This window comes from Bos indicus x Bos taurus, chromosome 23 (genome assembly GCF_003369695.1).
Source record: "Bos indicus x Bos taurus breed Angus x Brahman F1 hybrid chromosome 23, Bos_hybrid_MaternalHap_v2.0, whole genome shotgun sequence".
Taxonomy (NCBI): Eukaryota; Metazoa; Chordata; class Mammalia; order Artiodactyla; family Bovidae; genus Bos; species Bos indicus x Bos taurus.
The window spans coordinates 12,256,771-12,277,023 of NC_040098.1; the positions used below are offsets into that span (position 1 = coordinate 12,256,771).

The 20,253-nt window shown below is 46.0% G+C and overlaps 1 protein-coding gene across 2 annotated transcripts in view; it reads left to right on the forward strand.

Moving 5' to 3' along the window:
* TBC1D22B (TBC1 domain family member 22B) overlaps positions 1-15,166 on the forward strand; it is a 75,036-nt gene extending 59,870 nt beyond the window's left edge. For both annotated transcript variants that reach the window (XM_027524296.1, XM_027524295.1), the window contains 3 exons: positions 1-128; positions 403-498; positions 13,161-15,166. In XM_027524296.1, coding sequence (XP_027380097.1) covers positions 1-128; positions 403-498; positions 13,161-13,289 — 353 coding nt within the window. In that variant the 3' untranslated portion in view covers positions 13,290-15,166. The remainder of the gene's footprint in view (positions 129-402; positions 499-13,160) is intronic.
* Positions 15,167-20,253: the final 5,087 nt, after the last annotated feature.

Sequence of the window (20,253 nt, forward strand, 5' to 3'; positions counted from 1 at the left end):
AGCAGGTACATAATCACTTCAGGAGGTACGAGGTGGAATACCTACAGTTTGCCTTCCGTTGGATGAACAACCTGCTGATGCGAGAGCTTCCCCTGCGCTGCACCATCCGCCTGTGGGACACGTACCAGGTATGGGAAGACCTCCCCCTCAACAAACACATGCCAGGCTGTCCCTGAGGCACTCGGCTCCCTGTCTGCTGCACCCACTCGGAAGTCCTCCCCACCTCCTTTCTGCCTCTGTGTCTGCCTTGTCCTCGAGGGCAGGGCCTCTGTGCACCCAGCCATGGAGGGGGTGCTGCTCTGCTTGCCCCCCGCGCAGAAGGATGGGTCTGAGAGGGCTGGAGCCAGCTTCTCATCAGGGCTTGGAGACCTAACTCTTTCTGGTTTTTTACCCCCTTCCCAGTCTGAACCAGAAGGGTTCTCCCACTTTCATCTCTACGTGTGTGCAGCTTTCTTGATCAAGTGGAGGAAAGAGATCCTGGATGAGGAGGACTTTCAGGTGAGAGGCCTGAGCTCAGCCTGTGCTGGGGATGAGCATCAGAGTGGGCATTATCCCGCTCATGGGGCTGTGCAAGGAGAAGGTGCCCCAGCAGGTACCTGGCTGGGAAGAGCAAAGGTGAGGGGATGTTCAGAAGAGGGTGCCCCTCCCAGGTAGCAGGAAGCTCTGGGGGCCCAGAGTTCTTCAGTGTGAAAGGGTCTTAGCACCGGAAGGGCTGCAGAGCACCTGGGCAGGTCTAAGAGGCCTTCCTGTCATTCGCTGACAAGCATTTATTGAATGCCTGCAGTGGGCTCAGTGCCACTGAGGGAGTAAGACATATAGAAAGTAGAATAGAGAGCTCTGTTCTTGTAGAGCTTACGTTCTAGTTGGGGAGAGACATAGTAAACAAAAGCAGTGTAAATTAAAAAGAATATTAGAGGATGATAAATTTTTTTTTAAGGTGGATACTTTTTTTTTTTTTTTTTAAAGGATAAAAGGATTACTAGGTGGTAGGGAAGGGACAGGTTGCAGTTTCAAATAAAGTAGTCAGGATAGGCTCACTGAGAAGGTGACATGAGCAAAGGCTGGGAGAAGGTGAGGGAGCCACGTGGACATCTGGGGATCTGCGGGGAGAGCGTCCAGGCAGCAGGAGCAGCCATGCAGAGGCAGTAAGGTTGCAGTGTGCCTGAGCTGTCTGTGGAACCATGACGGTGGTCAGTGTTGCCTGGAGCAGAGTGGCCCAAGGAAAGAGTTAGAAAGAGGCCCGAGAAGTCACAGGAGACTCAGGTCATGGCAGCTTGTAGCCAGAGTCAGGACTTTGGCTTTTACTCCGAGTGGAAGAGGATCCAGGAGAGGGTCTTGTGCAGAAGAGGGGCATCATCTGACTTACAGTTTCAGGGGACCCCACTAGTGTGGACTTGAGGTGGGGCCAGTGGATGCTGGGGCCCACCCCGGAGGCTACACAAGGGTGGCCTGGCCCTGGATGGGGGAGTGGAGATGTGACAAGTGGCCAGGTCTTGGATGCACTTTGTAAGCAGAGCCAACAGGAATTTCTGAGAAATCAGATATAGAGTATACCAAAAGGGATGAGTCAGGGTGATTCCACAGTTTGCAAGAAGGCTATAGGAGGAACCGGTTTGTGGAGGAAGATCAGGAGTTCGTTTGGGGGCATGATGAATTTTAAACACCGTTAGACATCCAAATGGAGAGATAGGGTAGGGAGATAAATCCTGTGAGTCTGGGCTTGAAAGAGACAGGAGTCCAGGACTGGACATGTATGTTTAGGAGCCTCTGGCTAGATGGTCCTTGAAGCCGGGTCCCTGAATGAAATCCCAAGGAGGTGGGAGTGAACAGAGGAGACACGAGAGCCAGGCCTGAGCCCTGGTGCCCCCCCCCCCCGCCCACCATGGGAGGTCAAGGAGGAGAGGTGGTCGGGCAAGGAGAGAGAGGGGGTGATCAGTGGGAGTGTAGTGTCCTGGAGCCCGAGGTAGGGATGCGAGGAAGACCGAAGAGGTGGTGGAAGCCCGCCAGCTGCTGCGGGGGCCCAGGAGTGGGGGACAGGGCGTGGGGACTGAGGGGAGAGGCTGCTGGGCTCTGCCGTCTGCAGAGAGGAGGGCCAGGGGGTACTTGACAGTCATAATCTCTCGGGGTGGCAGCAGTGGGCTTTTGTTTTTCTGCTTTGTACATTGCTGAACTGAGGGGTTTGGGGGTGTTTTTGTTTTAATGGGCATATATTCCTTTTAAAAATGCGAGGGGGGGGAAAGCCAGAGAAGGTTGGGTATTTTTCTAAGTTCTAACTAATACGTGGGCGTTCTCAGGAACAGCAGCCTCTCCATGTGACCCCCAGGCAGGCCCACTCTGTAATTGGTGTTAGGTGGTTAAAGCACAAGAAACTTGCCCCACAAATAGGTAGATAGACAGGACCCGACTTGCCCAAGGAAGGGCTTTGGGAGAGAAAGGGAGGAGTGGGCCTCTGCGGGTAGGTGCCAGGGCAGTGGGCAACGCGCTGAGTCTTCTGCCAGCTAGAAGCATGTGTGGCACCCGGGATGAACAGGGGCTGGGCTGGGCACCCGCTGGGTGAGCTGTCAGTTTCGATACTGTGGTTGAAGTGCCGCAGCTATCGGGAGCCCGCAGTCTAGTTTGGTTTATCATGAGCCAGGCTCAGAGGGCCTTGTCACATGCGATAGAAGCACTTCCCAGATTAGCTCAGGGAGAGTGGAGGTGACTCCTGGAATGGTGCGTAGCAATTCACAACATCGACAGTATAGGACCATAGTCTGCGACTTTAAAACTATGTTAGACATGGAGATGTTCTGTGCTGGGCAGCACATTCGATTATCTGATGGATCTGAGGCCTTTCTGCAGTAACCCACAGAATGACAATGGACTTTTTGTTGACTCATTAACACCTCAGCTGGTCCTCCTCAGTAGAGCAATCTCCCCTCTTTCCTTGAGACAAAACGGAGTGGGTGATTAAACAATAATCTGCAGAGTTCCCCGCAACTCCACAGATCTACAGTTCTATGAATAATGAAAGAAGAAGGGCGCCTGGCTGTGCTTGGGTAGGCCAGTGGCATCCCTTAGGAGACACAGCAAGGGCAGGAGAACATTGTGTGGTGTTGGGAGATACGGGCCTGTGACCTCTGCAGAGAAAGATAGCCCACACTGCCCAAAGAAGAACCAGGTGAAGTGGCTGCAGAAATAAATGAGTTTGTGGCAGTTTCAGCAGACCAGGCATTTATCACCCTTAAAGAGCAGGGAAGGGGAGCCAGCTGTAAAGGGAGCCAGTGGAGGATATATCAGGGGAACCAGCAACCCCCACCCCTTTCTAAAGTTGGGGACTACGCAGAATAGTCCAGTGGTTAAGCCACAGTCTCTGGGACGTCTGCCTGGGGTCAAATCCTAGCTCTGCCATTTTTCTAGGTCTGCAACCTTCATCTGACTAACTTAGCCCTGTAAGTTTTCTTACCTGTAAAATGGGATGAGAGTACTTACCTTCTAGAGCTGTTAATGAGGATTATACAAATTGCTGCACTTGAAGCTGTCAGAATGGTATACTTAGCCTGTGGCCTTCAAAGCAGTGAGCTTATTAATCCTAATATTATTAGTTCCTGCAGTGTACTCTGAGTCTGGGAAGTGGTGAAATGAAGATAGCTTCAGGAACCCAAGTCTTTTAGTGACTTGTAACTTACCTGAGTAAACCCTGATAGGCTAATCCTGGGTAAGACCAAGCTGGATGACCAAATGGGGCTGGAGAGGAGGTGTTCAGAGGGTGCAGGGGCAAAGGGCGCCACTGGCCTACCCAGCCATGGTGAGCCCCCAGAGGGAAGGACACCCGCTTCTCCCTGGCCGAGCAGTAGTCTGGGGACATGCTGCCTGGGGTGGAGGACTGAAAACGGACACAGGAGGATCACTCCAAGAGGCTTCCTTGCAGAGACCTCTGAGCAAGGGAACCTCAGGCGTGTCTGTGCACAGGGGCCATAGGGGCAGAACGGCCCGGTCCTCTGGGCTGTGGGCCGCTTGAAACTGGGGCTTCCGGCAGAGCTGGGCCAAGGCCCTTTCCTGGTAGAAGGGCCTTCAGCGATTCTGGCCCTCAGCCTGGGCTGGCTGAATAGAATAATGATGATAATGTCCAGTTGCATTTTATGAAATTGTCTATAGGTCACACAGTCAAGTATTGGCGGTTTAATAAGGTTCAATCTAATAATAGAGACTTCACAGCACTTTTAATGTAGCAGGCACTATCCTGAGTGCTTCTCTGTGTTAGCTCATTGCAACCATCCCACAAGAAAAGTTGTAATAACTACCCCTATTTCACAAATAGGGAAACTGAGTCTTGGTGAGTATGACTTCAGTGTGTGCCTAGTCACACCTGAGATGAAGTGACTAAGCCAAGGTCACCTGGAGGAGTCAAGTACAGGGTTGACTCAAATGGTGGAGACCCAGAAGCTGGGCTCTGGGCATGGACTGTGCATCCTGCTGCTCCCTCAGGGCCTGGCCAGGGACCTCGTGGGCCACTGGAGCTGTTTACATCCTCCTCCCCCTCCTCCGTTATTATGGAGGTAATGATTTCCTGGATACATTATTTAATGCAAGTCAGAGAGTAACCTAAAAATTCCCCTTTGGGAAAAGCAGCATCTCTGGGAGTCCAGGAGAGCACGGGACCCCACAGAGATGTCAGGGCAGGTGCTGACAAGCCCTCAGATGGCTCAGAAGTGATCTTCAGAAGCCCCATGCAGGGAGCTCCAAGACTAATAACCAGAGTTCCTTTAAATACATAAAAAGGGAACTGGCAGAGGAGTTGGTGGGACCTGCTGATGACTCTTAAACCAGAGGAGCAGCTGGTCTCAATCCTTTGCTTTCATCTTATAGAAGAAAACCTTGGAGAGATTCCCACCCTGAAAGTGACTTTTGCAGGAGACAGGTCAGAGTTGTTAAATGAAATAGTGCTAAGCCCGTGGGCTGTTCCAGGCCTGGATACCCCAACTAAGAGTAAATAAAGCCCTTGAACCAGATGGCATCCACCCACCACTTCTGTGGGAACTCAAGGGTGGGATTGTGGAACATTGCCCAAACACAGGCCCCACTTTCAGAGAATCCAGTAAATTGCCAGTTTGAATCATCCCCAGAAAGTGCCCAGATTTTAGTACCCTGGGAACTAAAGATGTTCCACCCAGAGCAGGCAGGTGTGAGAAAGAATGCAATTCCTCGACATGGAAACAAAGCAAACATCGGAGCGGGACTTGACTTTCTCTAGAGCGGGTCTTGTACTAAACATCCTCTAGGGGGAGTCCTGTACTAACCGTCCTCTAGGGGGAGTCCTGTGCTGAACGTCCGATAGGGGGAGTCCTGTACTAAATGTCCTAGGTACTTTTGACGCCGGGAAACCTATGAATAAATGTGACGCTGAAAAAGTTTACATAACAAGAACATGTGTTTGAAAGTTTTTATTGAGACCCGGGGAATTGTTTCACTGATACTCAAAACAAGAGGGATTTGTTTCAGAACACTTACTTAGGGAGCCGCATGAGTGTGGGTGGCTGCAGTATTCCTTTGGACCTCCATACAGCAGTGCGGCCTCGGCAGAACCAGAGCCCGCATCCGGCGGCCTCACCGACAAGGCCACCCTCAGCTGCTGCTGCGACCCAGATCCCAGCAGGGAGGATTTCCTGCGAATTAGGGATCCTATGGAGAAGGCAGTGGCACCCCACTCCAGTACTCTTGCCTGGAGAATCCCATGGACGGAGGAGCCTGGTAGGCTGCAGTCCATGGAGTCGCTAAGAGTCGGACACGACTGAGCGACTTCACTTTCACTTTTCACTTTCATGCATTGGAGAAGGAAATGGCAACCCACTCCAGTGTTCTTCCTGGAGAATCCCGAGGACAGAGGAGCCTGGTGGGCTGCAGTCTTTGGGGTCGCACAGAGTCGGACACGACTGAAGCGACTTGGCAGCAGCAGCAGCAGGGATCATAAGAAGTCATTGGATTTTTGTGCTAGAATTCTTAGAATGAGACTACTTCCAGAATTAGGTTTTCCTACTAGGAAATTTTCACTGTTCTTGGCTTAGGAAGGTAAAAATGACACCCAGAAGATAAGGGAAAGGACTTCCCTGGTGGTCCAGTGGTAAAGATTCCACACTTCCACTGCTGGGGGCATCGGTTTGATCCCTGGTTGGGGAAGATCCACATGCTACATGGTGTGGCCAAGAATAAAAGCTGCATCATGGGCCATCTCCAGAAAAGCTGCCCTTGAACTGACACACAATTGGAGCGCTGAAGACACTGGGACCAGAGTTACCACAGTGGTGATTCAGGCCCTCAGGGATTTGGTCACATTGAAATTGCTATTCCTGACGTTCACGGGGCTTGTAAAATGTTTGAAAAACTGGGAGTCCAGTGTGTAGAGAAACCTGATGATGGTAAAATGAAAGGCCTGGCATTTATTCACAATCCTGATGGCTTCTGGAATGAAATTTTGAATCCTAACAAAATGATGACTGTTACTTCTGTAAGAATGCTGATTTGAGATTTCAGCAAAGGCATTGTGGAAGGTAAAACAGGAAACCCTGTGATTCAAGATACTCAGGTAACAGATGCATCCAGGACTGATGGATCCTTGTCGCAACTCAGATTATTCTTAAGTCCGTTTCCCTTTCCTGTTCAGCTGTTTTTCACCCAACTGTTCAGTCATCCTAGTTTTAAAGTAGTGCTTTGTCTTATGTCCTTGACAATAGTTGTATAACTTTACTTTTTTAGACAATAATTATAACAATTCCCTTCAGAGGCTGCATGTTGCTTCTGTCTCCTTACGAGCTACAAGTCTACAAGTCTGCCTTTGAGTCACCATTTTTAGAAAAAGGAAAAAAAAAGCACTTAACATGTTTTTGTCATGGTTACCTTCTGGGGTTTCAGTTCCTCAGATGTGATTTTTCACAATGAGAAGTAAAGAACCCTGAGCACGTGCACACACACACACAGAAAACTTATGTGACTAGGAAAGTATTTTTCAGGTCAGTTCAGTCGCTCAGTTGTGTCCGACTCTTTGCGACCCCATGAATCGCAACACGCCAGGCCTCCCTGTCCATCACCAATTCCCGGAGTTCACTCAAACTCACGTCCATCGAGTCGGTGATGCCATCCAGCCATCTCATCCTCTGTCGTCCCCTCCTCCTCCTGCCCCCAATCCCTCCCAGCATCAGAGTCTTCCAATGAGTCCACTCTTCCCATGAGATGGCCAAAGTTTCAGCTTTAGCATCATTCCTTCCAAAGAACACCCAGGACTGATCTCCTTTAAAATGGACTGGTTGGATCTCCTTGCCGTCCAAGGGACTCTCGTCTTCTCCAACACCACACTTCAAAAGCATCAATTCTTCGGCACTCAGCTTTCTTCACAGTCCAACTCTCACATCCATACATGACTACTGGAAAAACCATAGCCTTGACTAGACGGACCTTTGTTGGCAAAGTAATGTCTCTGCTTTTGAATATGCTATCTAGGTTGGTCATAACTTTTCTTCCAAGGAGTAAGCGTCTTTTAATTTCATGGCTGCAGTCACCATCTGCAGTGATTTTGGAGCCCCAAAAAATAAAGTCTGACACTGTTTCCACTGTTTCCCCATCTATTTGCCATGAAGTGATGGGACCAGATGCCATGATCTTTGTTTTCTGAATGTTGAGCTTTAAGCCAACTTTTTCACTCTCCTCTTTCACTTTCATCAAGAGGCTTTTTAGTTCCTCTTCACTTTCTGCCATAAGGGTGGTGTCATCTGCATATCTGAGGTTATTGATATTTCTCCTGGCAATCTTGATTCCAGCTTGTGCTTCTTCCAGCCCAGCATTTCTCATGATGTACTCTGCATATAAGTTAAATAAGCAGGGTGACAATATACAGCCTTGACGTACTCCTTTTCCTATTTGGAACCAGTCTGTTGTTCCATGTCCAGTTCTAACCATTGCTTCCTGATCTGCATATCCCAGGTTCAAATCCTAGCCCAGCACTACTCTGTGATCCTATGCAAGTTTCTTAACTCCTCACCCTCACTTTTTTCCGTATGTGAAGTGGGCATAAGATGTGCCTCGTAGAGTTGATATGGGGCTTAAATGTGCTAGAGTACAAGTGGAGACCCCCATTTGGTGAGTAGCAAGTGCTCAATAAATGGTAATTACCACCACAATGGTGATTATCCTTGATGGTCCCCCTCTTGTTCTTCAGTTCTTCCATCTGTTGAACATTCTCTAATGAGTTTCCCCTGCACGTTTTCTTACCAAGGACTTTGCTTATTACCTGCTACCCCTTCTCCTTCAGCCCCCTTGTCTGATTGTTGTCTTCCCCTGACCCCCTCACACATGACTCATTCTTCCTCTTCTTTTTCCTTTGGAATCTGGATTCTCAACATTTTCCAGCCATTTCGAGCTTGTCTTCTCTGAGAGCCATTGCCTCTTTCTCATTCACTTGGAATCACTCTCAGCTACTTGCCCCATAAGCTGTCTTCTCACACCTGCAGTGTTTCACCTGACTGTGTATTAATGCTTAGTACTCCCATGAGCTGGCTTTGTAACACATATTCAGTTGTTCCCCACCTCACCAGTGTATCTTCTCTATCCCCTTGATTAACGTACCTGATTTGTAATTGACAGCATCTTTTCCCACCCGTGATAATTCAGTTTCTACTTTATCCCTGATTTGCCAATGCATGGACAGGCTTCCCATTTTTACAGCGCTGTGTGTGGGTGGTGCAGTTCCTGGGTACGGCCACCAGGTGGCAGAATAATTCCTCCCACCTAAGCCTCAACTGTTGGTGGGAGAGGTAGTAGGAAGCTGACATGTTCAAGGGTAGAATTATTTCAGGACTTCTGGAAGGTTTCTAGCAAGACTAGAAAAACTGGAAATTACAGGTAGATTCTCTCCTAGAAAAAAATATTCTCTTCTAGACACATCAACTGTTGGTTGTTTTTGCTTATAAGTTTTTCAAGTGTATGTAACCATTATAGAATCTGCCTGCAGTGCAGGAGACCCAGGTTTGATCCTGGGGTCAGGAAGATCCCCTGGAGAAGGGCATGGATACCCACTCCATTGTTCTCGCTTGGAGAATTCCATGGACAAAGGAGCCTGGTGGGGTCCTCCTGGTGGAATCCACAGGGTCGCAAAGAGTCAGACATGACTGAGCGACTAACAGAAACCATTATAGAAAAATTAGAAAATACCAATAAGAAAAAAGAAGGTACTTGAAATCTTACCATACAAAGGTGATATATCTCCTTCCAGACATTTTGCCATGCACATTTATGTGAATAAATACATATTGTCTGTACATAACCCTTAATGGAAATATTCTGTATATCGGGTTGGCCATAAAGTTTGTTTGGATTTTCCTCTTTTTTTTTTAAGATTTTTATTTATTTACTTATTTGACACGTACACACCACTGTATTTCATTTATTTATTTTTGGCTATGCTGGGTCTTCGTTGCCACACTCGCGGCTCTAGTTGTCGAGAGCGGGGGCATCTCTCTAGTTGCTGTGCGTAGGCTTCTAATTGTGGTGTCTTCTCTTGCTGCAGAGCACAGGCTCTAGGTGCAGGGCTTCAGCAGTTGCAGCTCAAGGGCCCATCACGTGTGGCTCGAGGGTCCTAGAGCGTGCAGCCTTCAGTACTTGGCGGCGTTCAGGTTTAGTTGGCTCCACAGCATGTGGAATCTCTTTCTGGAACGGGGATCAAACCCATGTCCCCGGCACTGGCAGGCGGATTCCCATCATCCACTGCGCCACCAGGGAAGTCCTGTTCAGGTTTTTCTATATGACGTTGTGAAGTATGTTGTTTCTGTAACCTCTTTTTATCATTGGTACGAAATATAGTAGATGTTCCATAATGTCAGAATGCATAGATGTGTATAATTTTTCCCATTTTTGTATTTTTCACACATTACATGAGTACATGCTCATATAAAAACTGTGAAAGCATTAATAACTTGAGTGCAGGGTATTCCATTTTACAGATTTATCTTTGTTTTTTGCTTTTTTTTTTGGTCACACTGTGCAGCTTGCTCTATCTGATCAATTCTCTGATCAGGGATCAAACTGTGCACTCAACAGCTAAAGCATAAAGTCCTCACCACTGGACTGCCAGGGAATTCCCTTGACTTGTGGCTTTCAGTTTGATTCTCGGGTTTGGAAATCCAGGGACAGTGTTTACAATTAGCCAAGATTGTTGAATGAGAGTATTAAGCCCTGGTAGAGATCCAGGGACAGGAGATTTTTTTCCTGGATGAGTCTTAGGTACCTTTAAAGTGTTCATGCCCTTTGACACAGTAATTTTATTCCTAGGAATTTAGCCCAAGGAAATAATCTAAAATACGGCTTTATGCACAAGGCTGTTCATTATAATTTCATTATAGTGAAAAACCAGAAATAATTAAATGCTCAAAACAGGAAGATACTGAGTAAATTAGGATACTTCTGCATCATAGAAAATTCTTTGACCGTTGAAAATGTCTAAAAGGAGTTTTTAATATTAGAGGAAATGCTTATATTAAGTGCTAAACAGATTCAAAAGTATTTAGAGAAAATGTTTCATCTATGTAAAAATGTACAGAAAAAGGACTGGAAGGAAATATGCCAAAATGTTTAAAAGTAGCTTCCTCTTGATTATGAAGTTAAGGGTGGTTTATTTTGTGCTCTCTTACTTTCAACAGAGTAAACAAATGTCCAGGAAAATGTGTATTACTAGGGGGAAAACGTTCTGTAACATAAGTAGTATACAAAGACTTTATTGTAATAATTGAAAATGAGGAGAAATATTATGAGAGAAAGCAAAAGTTCTCGAATCCTCAAAGGTAACCAGTGTTAGCAGTTTCACCACCTAGCCTTTTAAAAATTTTACATACATACATGCATATACAAATATATAGTTGTGTTTTCTCTTTTACCTAAGTGGGATCATAACTTTTTCTGTAACTTGCTTGTTTTCGCCCCTAAAAACGTCTTTGATATCTTTTTACCTTGACACATGTAGTCCTGCTTCTTTTTATAGGTGCTGGTTGTATTTCATAAGTTGGACAGTCGTTTTCTCTAAGTTCCCGGTATTGACAGGCACCTCCTCCATGTCCTTTTCCCATTTTTGAAGCAATGGTGCGGTGCTGACCCTTGTGCAGGAGTGCAAATGTTTCCCAAGAAGTACTAAGAAGTTAAGTTGGATCAGTGACCATGTGTACTTTTTTCCCCTTTGTTTTTTTGTTCTGTTTTGTGGGAGAGGGGTATTGTTTGGTTGGGGTTTTTTGGTTTTTTTTTTTTGGCCACACTGTGCAGCTTACAGGATCTTAGTTCCCCAACCAGGGCTGGAACCCAGGCCCTGGAAGTGTAAGCACTGAGTCTAATCACTGAGCTGCCAGGGAAGTCCCTGCATCTCTGGTTTTTGACAGATGTGGCCTGAGTTTGTTAAGATGATATAAACTTGTCTCCTGAAACCAAGGCCAGAGAATAACAGTGGCTTAAAACAAAGTAGTTGTTTGCTTCTCTTCCATGAAGAGGCTGAGTGTAAGAGTCCAGGGCTAACGTGGCCCCAGGGTGGCAAGGACTCAGATTTCTTCTCTCTCGTTCTGCCGTCTTCAACACACAGCTTTATTCTTAGGGTCTAAGATGACTGCTTCAAACTCCTCCATTCATCACCATTTTCTAGGAAGGGGAGGAGTAGTTTAGGGCAGAACCCAGGAGTCACACTGCCCCCCCAGATTGGCCAGAACTTATCATACTGGCCATACACAGCAGTGATGTTCCCGTGTATCTCTGTGCCCAGCTCAACTTCTGTTACTAAAGGAAGAAATGTTGTAAAAGATACGCAAGACCTCTTCACTAAGAACTATGAGACATTGCTAGCGGGCACGCATCGGCCAGCGGCAGGGTTACAGCGTGTTGATGGGCCTCTGGCATCTTGTACATTACCTGTTTGCACCCGTTTTTTTTTTTTCCATTTAGTGGTTTTCCTTTTCTTCTTACTGATTTGTCGGTACTTCCTTTTTATTGTAGATGTTAACCTTTTGTCTTTTAAAAGTGTTATCAGTATTTTCCTGTAGTCAGTTTTCTTGTGTTTTAACCTTGTTTTTGTGCCTTGATATAATGAGGTTTCAAAACTGTATCAAATCTGTCAGTCTCTTTCTGGGTTTTGTCTTGCCGCTGTTTCTTTTATAATCAGAAAAATAAGATCCAGTTCAGAAAGAGAGTTGGAGAAAGAACACAAAGTGGCAGCAAAGGCAAGGGTAACTAAATTATAGAGATAACCTAAGATTTCACATTCACTCTTTATTCTCATATCCTCTGTAATAGGCCATCTCCGTGGAGCTGATTGAGGGAGCTGGGCTTTGAAAACTCAATAGGATTTAGATAGGTAGAGGAGCAAAAGAGGAGGTGTTCCAAGCAAGAGGAACAACCTAAATTAAACCCTGGAGGCACAGGTAAATGTGGCTGAAGTGGACCCGGCTGGATGAGGCTCAGACCTTGGGAGTAGTGGGAAATAAGCTGGACAGGTAGGTTGAGGACAGTCTTTAGGGAACAGAGCAGAGGATAAATACAGTGATTAACAAGCAAACATTGGGATTAGGAGAAAGACTGTCCAATGCAAAAAGGTTCGTAGCAGTCTTCCCCATGAAGGTTTTTTTTTTTTTTCCTTAAAGGAAATAAATGAAGTATCTAATAAAAGGGAACTGTTTTAGTAAATTAGAGTATAGCCACAGGATGGAGTACTAACATTGAGAATAATCATTTTTTGAAGGCTGTGCAGAAAAACACAAAAATTACAGTAAAAAAGGATGATTAAAAAGCATGTAAAATCATAATTATGATTATAGCTATTTAAGAAATGTGCATGTGAAAAAAAGACAGGAATACTTTGAAATTAAGAGAGGTATATTTGGATGAGTGATTATTTTTCTCCTTTAAAGATGCTTATTTATTGTTGTCATTCTCTATTTATAATATTTCTAAAGAGGCAGGTGTTAGTGGATCAGAGACTCAGCAGAGGCTTTTCAAGGCTTCCTGAAGGAGAACTAGGGCCAAGGGCCGTGTGCCGCATGGGAGGAGGGAGGCCAGACCCTGGGGATGTGTGACCCAGGAGGGGCTCCATTCCACGGCCTTCGGGTCCCTTGGTCAGTAGTCCCGAGGTGATCAAATGATAAAAGTCCTTTCTTGCATTCCAGGGTCTCCTCATGCTGCTGCAAAACCTACCTACGATACACTGGGGCAACGAAGAGATTGGGCTGCTCCTCGCCGAGGCCTATAGACTCAAGTACATGTTCGCCGACGCCCCCAATCACTACCGCCGATAGGTGCTGTCTCTCCAGGGGGACCCAGACCGCCCCCCATCTCTGATGGCAATCTGATCACTGTGGCCACTGTGCGAGCCGTGGACTCCGGCCAGGAACCACTCCTGCTGTAAAAAGCTCACATCCGCCGCCCAGGTCTTAACTTTCTGGCGTGCCTGTCCACCACTCCATGTCTCTGGACGGGTCTCCTGGACCGCTATCAGTATTCCATGAAACGTGGATGGGCTCAGCTCTGGGAGAGGACAGAAAAGGAGGTACAGGGTTGTCTGCCCCTTTAAGAGAAACCGGAGGGAAGAAGGGGAAGGCTCAGGGTCTCAACTCACATTGCCCTACGTGGACTGGCTGTCTCTTGCCTCCCAGCCCCAACTGACACCGTTGCTTTTTTTGTGACAGTTTGATTTGATCATAGGTCAAAAATGCCTTATGTTTTCAAAAGACTCCTGTCCCCTCCCCTCTACCCCCAACTCCTAGCCCTTCCCCTTCTGCCCAAGTCTGAGCCAGTGAGGGGCAACTTCCTAGGAGCTTTATTCTCAGAGGAGGCACTGATGCTTATAACTCTGGGGAGAGACCTACACCCAAGGGCTAGGAATTTTATTTTTCCTTTTCTCACACAGATGTCTGTACGTGTGCCTGCGTCTGTGTGTGTATGTAGGTGTACACACCCATCAGCATTTAGTTACACGTCCGAATGTCCAAATGTGTCTGGACCAGCCCTGTCAAACAGCCAGCTGGGAAGGGCCCCAGTGACCAAGTATACACGCATCCCTTGAGAAGGATCAGGTCAGGGGAGGGAAAAGGGGCTTATCACCTCTCCGAACCCCCCAACTTTTTCCGTGATGACCCACTCCAAGATATTATTATGTGTAAATTGTGTTATTATGTATATGGGTAAAGATGTATAAATATGTCTTCTTTGTAGCAGATATGATTTTTATATTTATAACGTGCATCAACATGTGAAAGCAATCTAGGTCACTAGCACAGATGAAGTTGCCAGGCAGGTGGCGCCTCCAGGTTGGTTCCTAGGCGCGCCTCCTGTGAGGGAAGTGAACGGGCGTCGGCCAGAGTGAGCACAGCCGACAGCTGGAGCTGCTCTGATGAGCATCAGTGTCTCCGAGTTTTTCCTCCCCGCCTCACGCCCCCCAGGCCCAGGCCCCCGTGGCGCATTTGCCCTGTTCCTTCCCCGTCTTCAGCAGTCAGAGCTCCCCTTCCTTCACCGCAGCTGCTCCCCCCGCCCCCAGGGACAGGGCTGCAGAGGCAGAAGCCCCTCTGCAGGTTTCTGGCCCCCTGCCTTTCCCCTGGGATTGGGGGAGGGCTTTGGTTTTCACGTTTTTTACAAGGCAGCATGGTATTCAAGATAAGCTGTGACTGACTGTCAGTGCCAAGGGAGAGGGGTTTCCTGTGTGTTCCTGGGCCCTGGGGCTCTTCCCAGAGAGAGGCATTTGTTGTCCCCTCCACTGTCACCATCACACCCCACGCAGCTCACCAGACGGCTGACCTGTGTTGGATGCCGGGTGTTCAGCAGTGAAGAGGTGGAGGGGGAGGCGGCAGGCAGCCGGCACCCTCTGGGGAAGCCGGGTGCTGTCCCCTGTCGGGGAGGCCCTGAGTCTCCCAGTGGCGCCCACGGCGCCGGCATCTTACATTTCTCACCGGGAGCCGTTTCTCAGGCATTCTTTCCAGCCCTCTCCTGCTCCCCGTCCGTGTGCCTCAATAGCCTCCTTCACAGAGTGAGAGGGCTGTGGTCCTCCCTCGACCGGACTAATTAAAGAAAGACACTTGTGTTCCCAAGTGGTGGTTTTATTTTTTTAGTTTTTATGTTTGTATGGGAAATTGTGGATAAAGTGAAAGAACTGTAAATAAATAGTGTATTTCCTCCTCCACTGCTGATTTTTCTGCCATGGATTTGCGTAACCCCGAACCTAAAGTCTCCTTTTCTCGGGCTCTTCGTGCTGATGCCTGTAAGCATGGGGGACGAGCTTTCTGTAGGGCAGGCACAGGATCGACAGGAGGACGGGAGGCAGCCTCAGAGGATGTTGGTAAACACTTGCGAGCACCTCCTCTGTGCAGATACTGTGGACACAAACAAGTCACGTGATTCGTGATTCTTCATTGCTCATGTGTATAGGGCACCTTGCCGTGTGCAAAGCACTGTGAAAAGCACTTGAGGTTTATTTCATTTATGCAAAAAGGAGTATATAGTCTAATGGAGGTTAGAAAATGGACGGGAAGTTCAGCACTAGATGAAAGCCTGGAGACATCTAGTTCAACACCCTCATTGTTCACAGAGGAAAACCCACCCAGGCCAAGGCCAAGGAGGGGTCATCAAGAGCAAGAACTAGAGGACAGGCCTTCCACAGCCTGGCCCTTCACTTAGGTTTTGGTTTGGGGTTATTTTGTTTGGGTTGGGTTTTTTTGAGGTTTTGGTGGTGGTAGTTAGTTTTTCTCTTGGTAACCTTACTGTGAAATGTCTTAAGAAAGGCAGCTGACTGCATTTTTCTTCTACAAAGAATGGACTGGAATGGTAATTTCTCCACCAAGAACATCTCCCTAGGATTTGTTGGAGAGTGTTTCTTGGTTTCAGTCATTAGGAGCTACATTAGGATCAAATTCAGCTATGCGTAACAGAAACCAAAAACAACAGCTGGGTTCACACAGCATGGGGATTTACTTCTCGCTACCACAAGTGTCCAAAAGTAGGCAACTCAGGGCTGGTAAGATGAGTCTGTTTCACAAAGTCTTTAGGAACCTGGACTCCTCCAGGTCTTCTTGGCCAAGGTGGTAGCTAGCACTCCAGCTACTATATCCATTTTCCAAGCAACAAGATGGATTAAAGAAAGGAGACAAGAAAAAGTGCAGGGAAATGTGTGAGCAGTATTTTATATAAGGTTCCTGAAGGCCACTCCATAATATCTCCTCTTGCAACTCACAGGCTAGGACTTAGTCCTGAGGTTGGGGGATTAGTCTATTCCAGGAGACTGTATGCCTGGCTCAGAATCAGGATTCGAAACCACGGAGGAAGGGAAGAACAGATGGCATTATTTACAATAAGAACTTGTGAAAATGGAGACCAGACTTTCTGATAAGCATATGGGTATAGGGGATGGATCTGACTGAAACTCAAGTGATTGTTCATGCTCAGACTTAGAATTTAACTTTTTTCATAAAATGTGGACGGTATTTCTATATGATATTATTTGGACTGAGGTCATTCATTGTTCCTGAGGCTGGTAGAGAAAATAACTGACCTAGACTTGGCTTCATTCAAGAATTCTGTTTTTCATTGATGTAGAAAGTTAAGCGTTTTCTGAAATATGTTTAATCATGGTTAGGAAATTGGTGAAAACTTTTCACTCGAATCTTGGCATTCTCTGACCTGCAGTTTATCTGTTCTTTCTGCGATCAGAACCTCTACCGTTCCACTTAACTAGGCCCTATTTCTGTTTTTATTCATCCATGAGGGGAGGAGAGTGGCACAGATTCCTCAGCTAGTCACCTTGTTGCTCCTAGAGGCGTGAATCTCATGTTGAGGGTTTGGCTTGTCTTGGATTGGACTTTGCACGTCAGATACTGCTTTGTAAAGCTTCAAGGATTGGAGTCAGAACCTAAGGCCCAGTAACTGAGCCCTTCATACCTCTCCTCAGGACTTCCAGTTCTCCCTTCCTGGTTGGAGACCATTTGAAAGCTGCTGCAGACGCCAAGAAGTCAATTTATTAGACTCACGATGAAAAAGGTGAGATTCACACAGGATCAGAGAACATCCAGCATGTTGTAAGTGACACACTCTTCCGAGCCTGTGCCAACTTGCCAGGATAGCTGCAGCTAGAGCCTATCAGAGCATCTCCTTATTTTGGCAAAGGCTGAATTAGAATTCTTAGAAGCAAGGAGAATCCATGTTGATTTTGATTCAGCAGGTGATCTGTGAGCTGTGGCTTCTGAGTGATGAATGTGAAAGTCCCCTCTTGAACTGATAGCTGGAGGTGGGGAATCTGGAAGCCAGACCCTGAGACCCCGCTACTTGCTCTGAGGATACCAAGCCTGTCTCTGTAATGACCCTAACATACCTGTCCTACCCCACCTAGCTGTCCGAGACAGGAGAACCCAGACCTTCTCTTCAAGCCACTGGTCTCCATCCTTCTCCATCCCTTTAGCCTGTATTTAATGTGGGATTCTTAAAGACAGGATGTAGTTGGGCCTTGATCTCCAGTGTACTCTGACAGTCTCTTGATTTGATGCATTTGGGCCATTTACAAACGATATCGATGGGGTTGGCTTTAAGATCTATCATTTTATTGTTTTCTGTTTGTTCTCTTTGTCTTTTGTTTCTGTCTCTCCCCTTTCCTGCCACTTTTGGGTTATTTGAATATTTTTTAGTATTTCACTGTAATATGTCTATTCACTTTTGGTTATATCTCTGTTTGTTAAGACATTGCTCTCAGGATTATAATACACTAACTCCCTACAGTTAATATTTTATCACTTCGAGTAAAATGTAGATGCCTCTCAACCATATATTCTTCCCCTTTTATGTTAGAGTTGTTATGTAAATTATGTCAGGATACATTGAAAACCTTACCAGACACTGTTACAATTTTTGCTTTTAATAGTTACACATATTTTAAAGAACTTAAGAGGAGATATTTACATTTATGTTCTTCCTTGATTGCTTCTGTTCCAAGTTTCCCTCTGCTATTATTTCCCTTCAGCCTGAAAAACTCCCTTGAGCACTTCTCTTAGAGGAAGTGTGTAGTCCTCTTAGTTTTCCTTCATCTGAAAATTGACTTTATTTTGCTTTCATTCCTGAATTTGTTCTCTCTAGATATAGTTATTTTCTTTCAGCACTTTAATGATGTCCCACTGTCTTCTCACTTCTACAGTTTCTGATGAGAGATCCATAGCAATTGAAATCATTGTTCTATATCTAAATAATTTTTTATCAGATTGGTTTTTTTTTTTTTAATTGTAGTAAAAGGTGCATACACATATTATAAAATTTGCCATCTTAATCATTTCTGGGGAATGAGCTGGCAGTCTAGCAGTTAAAACTGCCAGGACCTGGGTTCAATCCCTGCTCAGGGAATTAAGATCCTACAAACCACGCGCATGGCTATATATATATAGTAGTGGTGTTGTTTAGTCACTAAGTCCTGTCTAACTCTTTGCAACCCCGTGGACTGTAACCCACTAGGCTCCTCTGTCCATGGGATTTCCCAGGCAAGAATACTGGAGTGGGTTGCCATTTCCTTCTCCAGGGGTGTGTGTGTATGTATGTGTGTGTATTGTAGTGTTAAGTATATTCACACTGTTGTACAATCATCACCACCATCCATCTCCAGAACACTTTTCATCTTGACCTGAAACTTATTAATAGCTCCATATTTCCCCCTCTGCCCAGCCCCTAGAAACCACCATTCTACTTTCTGTCTCTATGAATTTGACCACTTTAGGTGCATCATATAAGTAGAATCATATGGTACTTGTCTCTTTGTGACTGGCTTATTTGACTTAACATAAGGTCCTCAAGGTTCATTCATGTTGTAGCATATGTTGCTGCTGCTGCTGCTGCTACTAAGTTGCTTCAGTCGTGTCCGACTCTGTGTGACCCCATAGACGGCAGCCCACCAGGCTCCCCCGTCTCTGGGATTCTCCAGGCAAGAACACTGGAGTGGGTTGCTGTTTCCTTCTCCAGTGCATGGAAGTGAAAAGTGAAAGTGAAGTCGCTCAGTCATGTCCGAATCTTAGTGACCCCATGGACTGCAGCCCACCAGGCTCCTCCGTCCATGGGATTTTCCAGGCAAGAGTACTGGAGTGAGGTGCCATTGCCTTCTCTGAGCATATGTTAGACTTCCCTTTTCAAGGCTGAGTAGTCCATTATATGCATATATTTTGTTTTTCCATTCATCACCAGTTGGCTTCCTTTTTTGTGTGTGTGGCTATTGTGAATATTCTGCTATGAATATGAGTATATAAATATCTCTTTGATACCCTGCTTTCAATTATTTGGGGTATATACCCAGAAGTAGAATTGACAGATAATATAGTAATTCTGTTTTTAATTATCTGAGGAACCACCATATTGTTTTGTTTCTGAGAGTGCTTTTAAGATATTTTTTCTTTCCTTTGGGTTTAATTATGTGTCTGACTGGGTCATTTTGTTTCTTTGGTTTTTGGAGGGTTTATTTGTTTGGCTGGCATTTATCCTGTTTGGGATTCACTGAATTTCTTGAATCTGTACCTCTTTTAGTTCTAATGAGGTGACTAATTTCTAATTTTTTCTAATTTTTGCCACACCATGTAGCATTTAGTTCCCTGATCAGGGATTGAACGTGTGCCCCCTGTAGTGGAAGCACAGAGTCTTAACCACTGGACCTCCAAGGAAGTCCCAAGAATCTGTAATCTTATCTTTCACCAAAATTGAGAATCTTTCAGCTACATCTTAATTTTTTTTTTTTCCTGCACCAATCTCTTACTCATCCCCTGGGATTCTAAAGAATGTTGGACCCACAGTCCCTAATACTCTTATTCATTCAGTTCAGTTCAGTTCAGTTGATCAATTGTGTCTGACTCTTTGCGACCCCATGAATCGCAGCACGCCAGCCTCCCTCTTTTAATCTTTTTTTCCGCCTTTCTGTTCTTCAGACTGGATAGTTTCTCTTCTTCAAGTTCATTGACTCCTCTTACGTCACCTCCATTCTGCTATTAAACCCATACAGTGAATATTAATTTCAGATATTGTGGTTTTGGGTTCTAAAACCCAAATTCATGAACCCAATCATTTCATAATTCATTTCATTTCATAATTCATTTCTTAATTTTTTTTTATGTTGAGCAATTTTGGATTGTATCCTGGACATTTTGAGTACCGTGTATGAGACTCTGTTATTGTCATTAGTCACTAAGTCGTGTTCAATTCCTTGCCTGCCAGATTCTGTCCATGGGGTTTCCCAGGCAAGAATACTGAAGTGGTTGC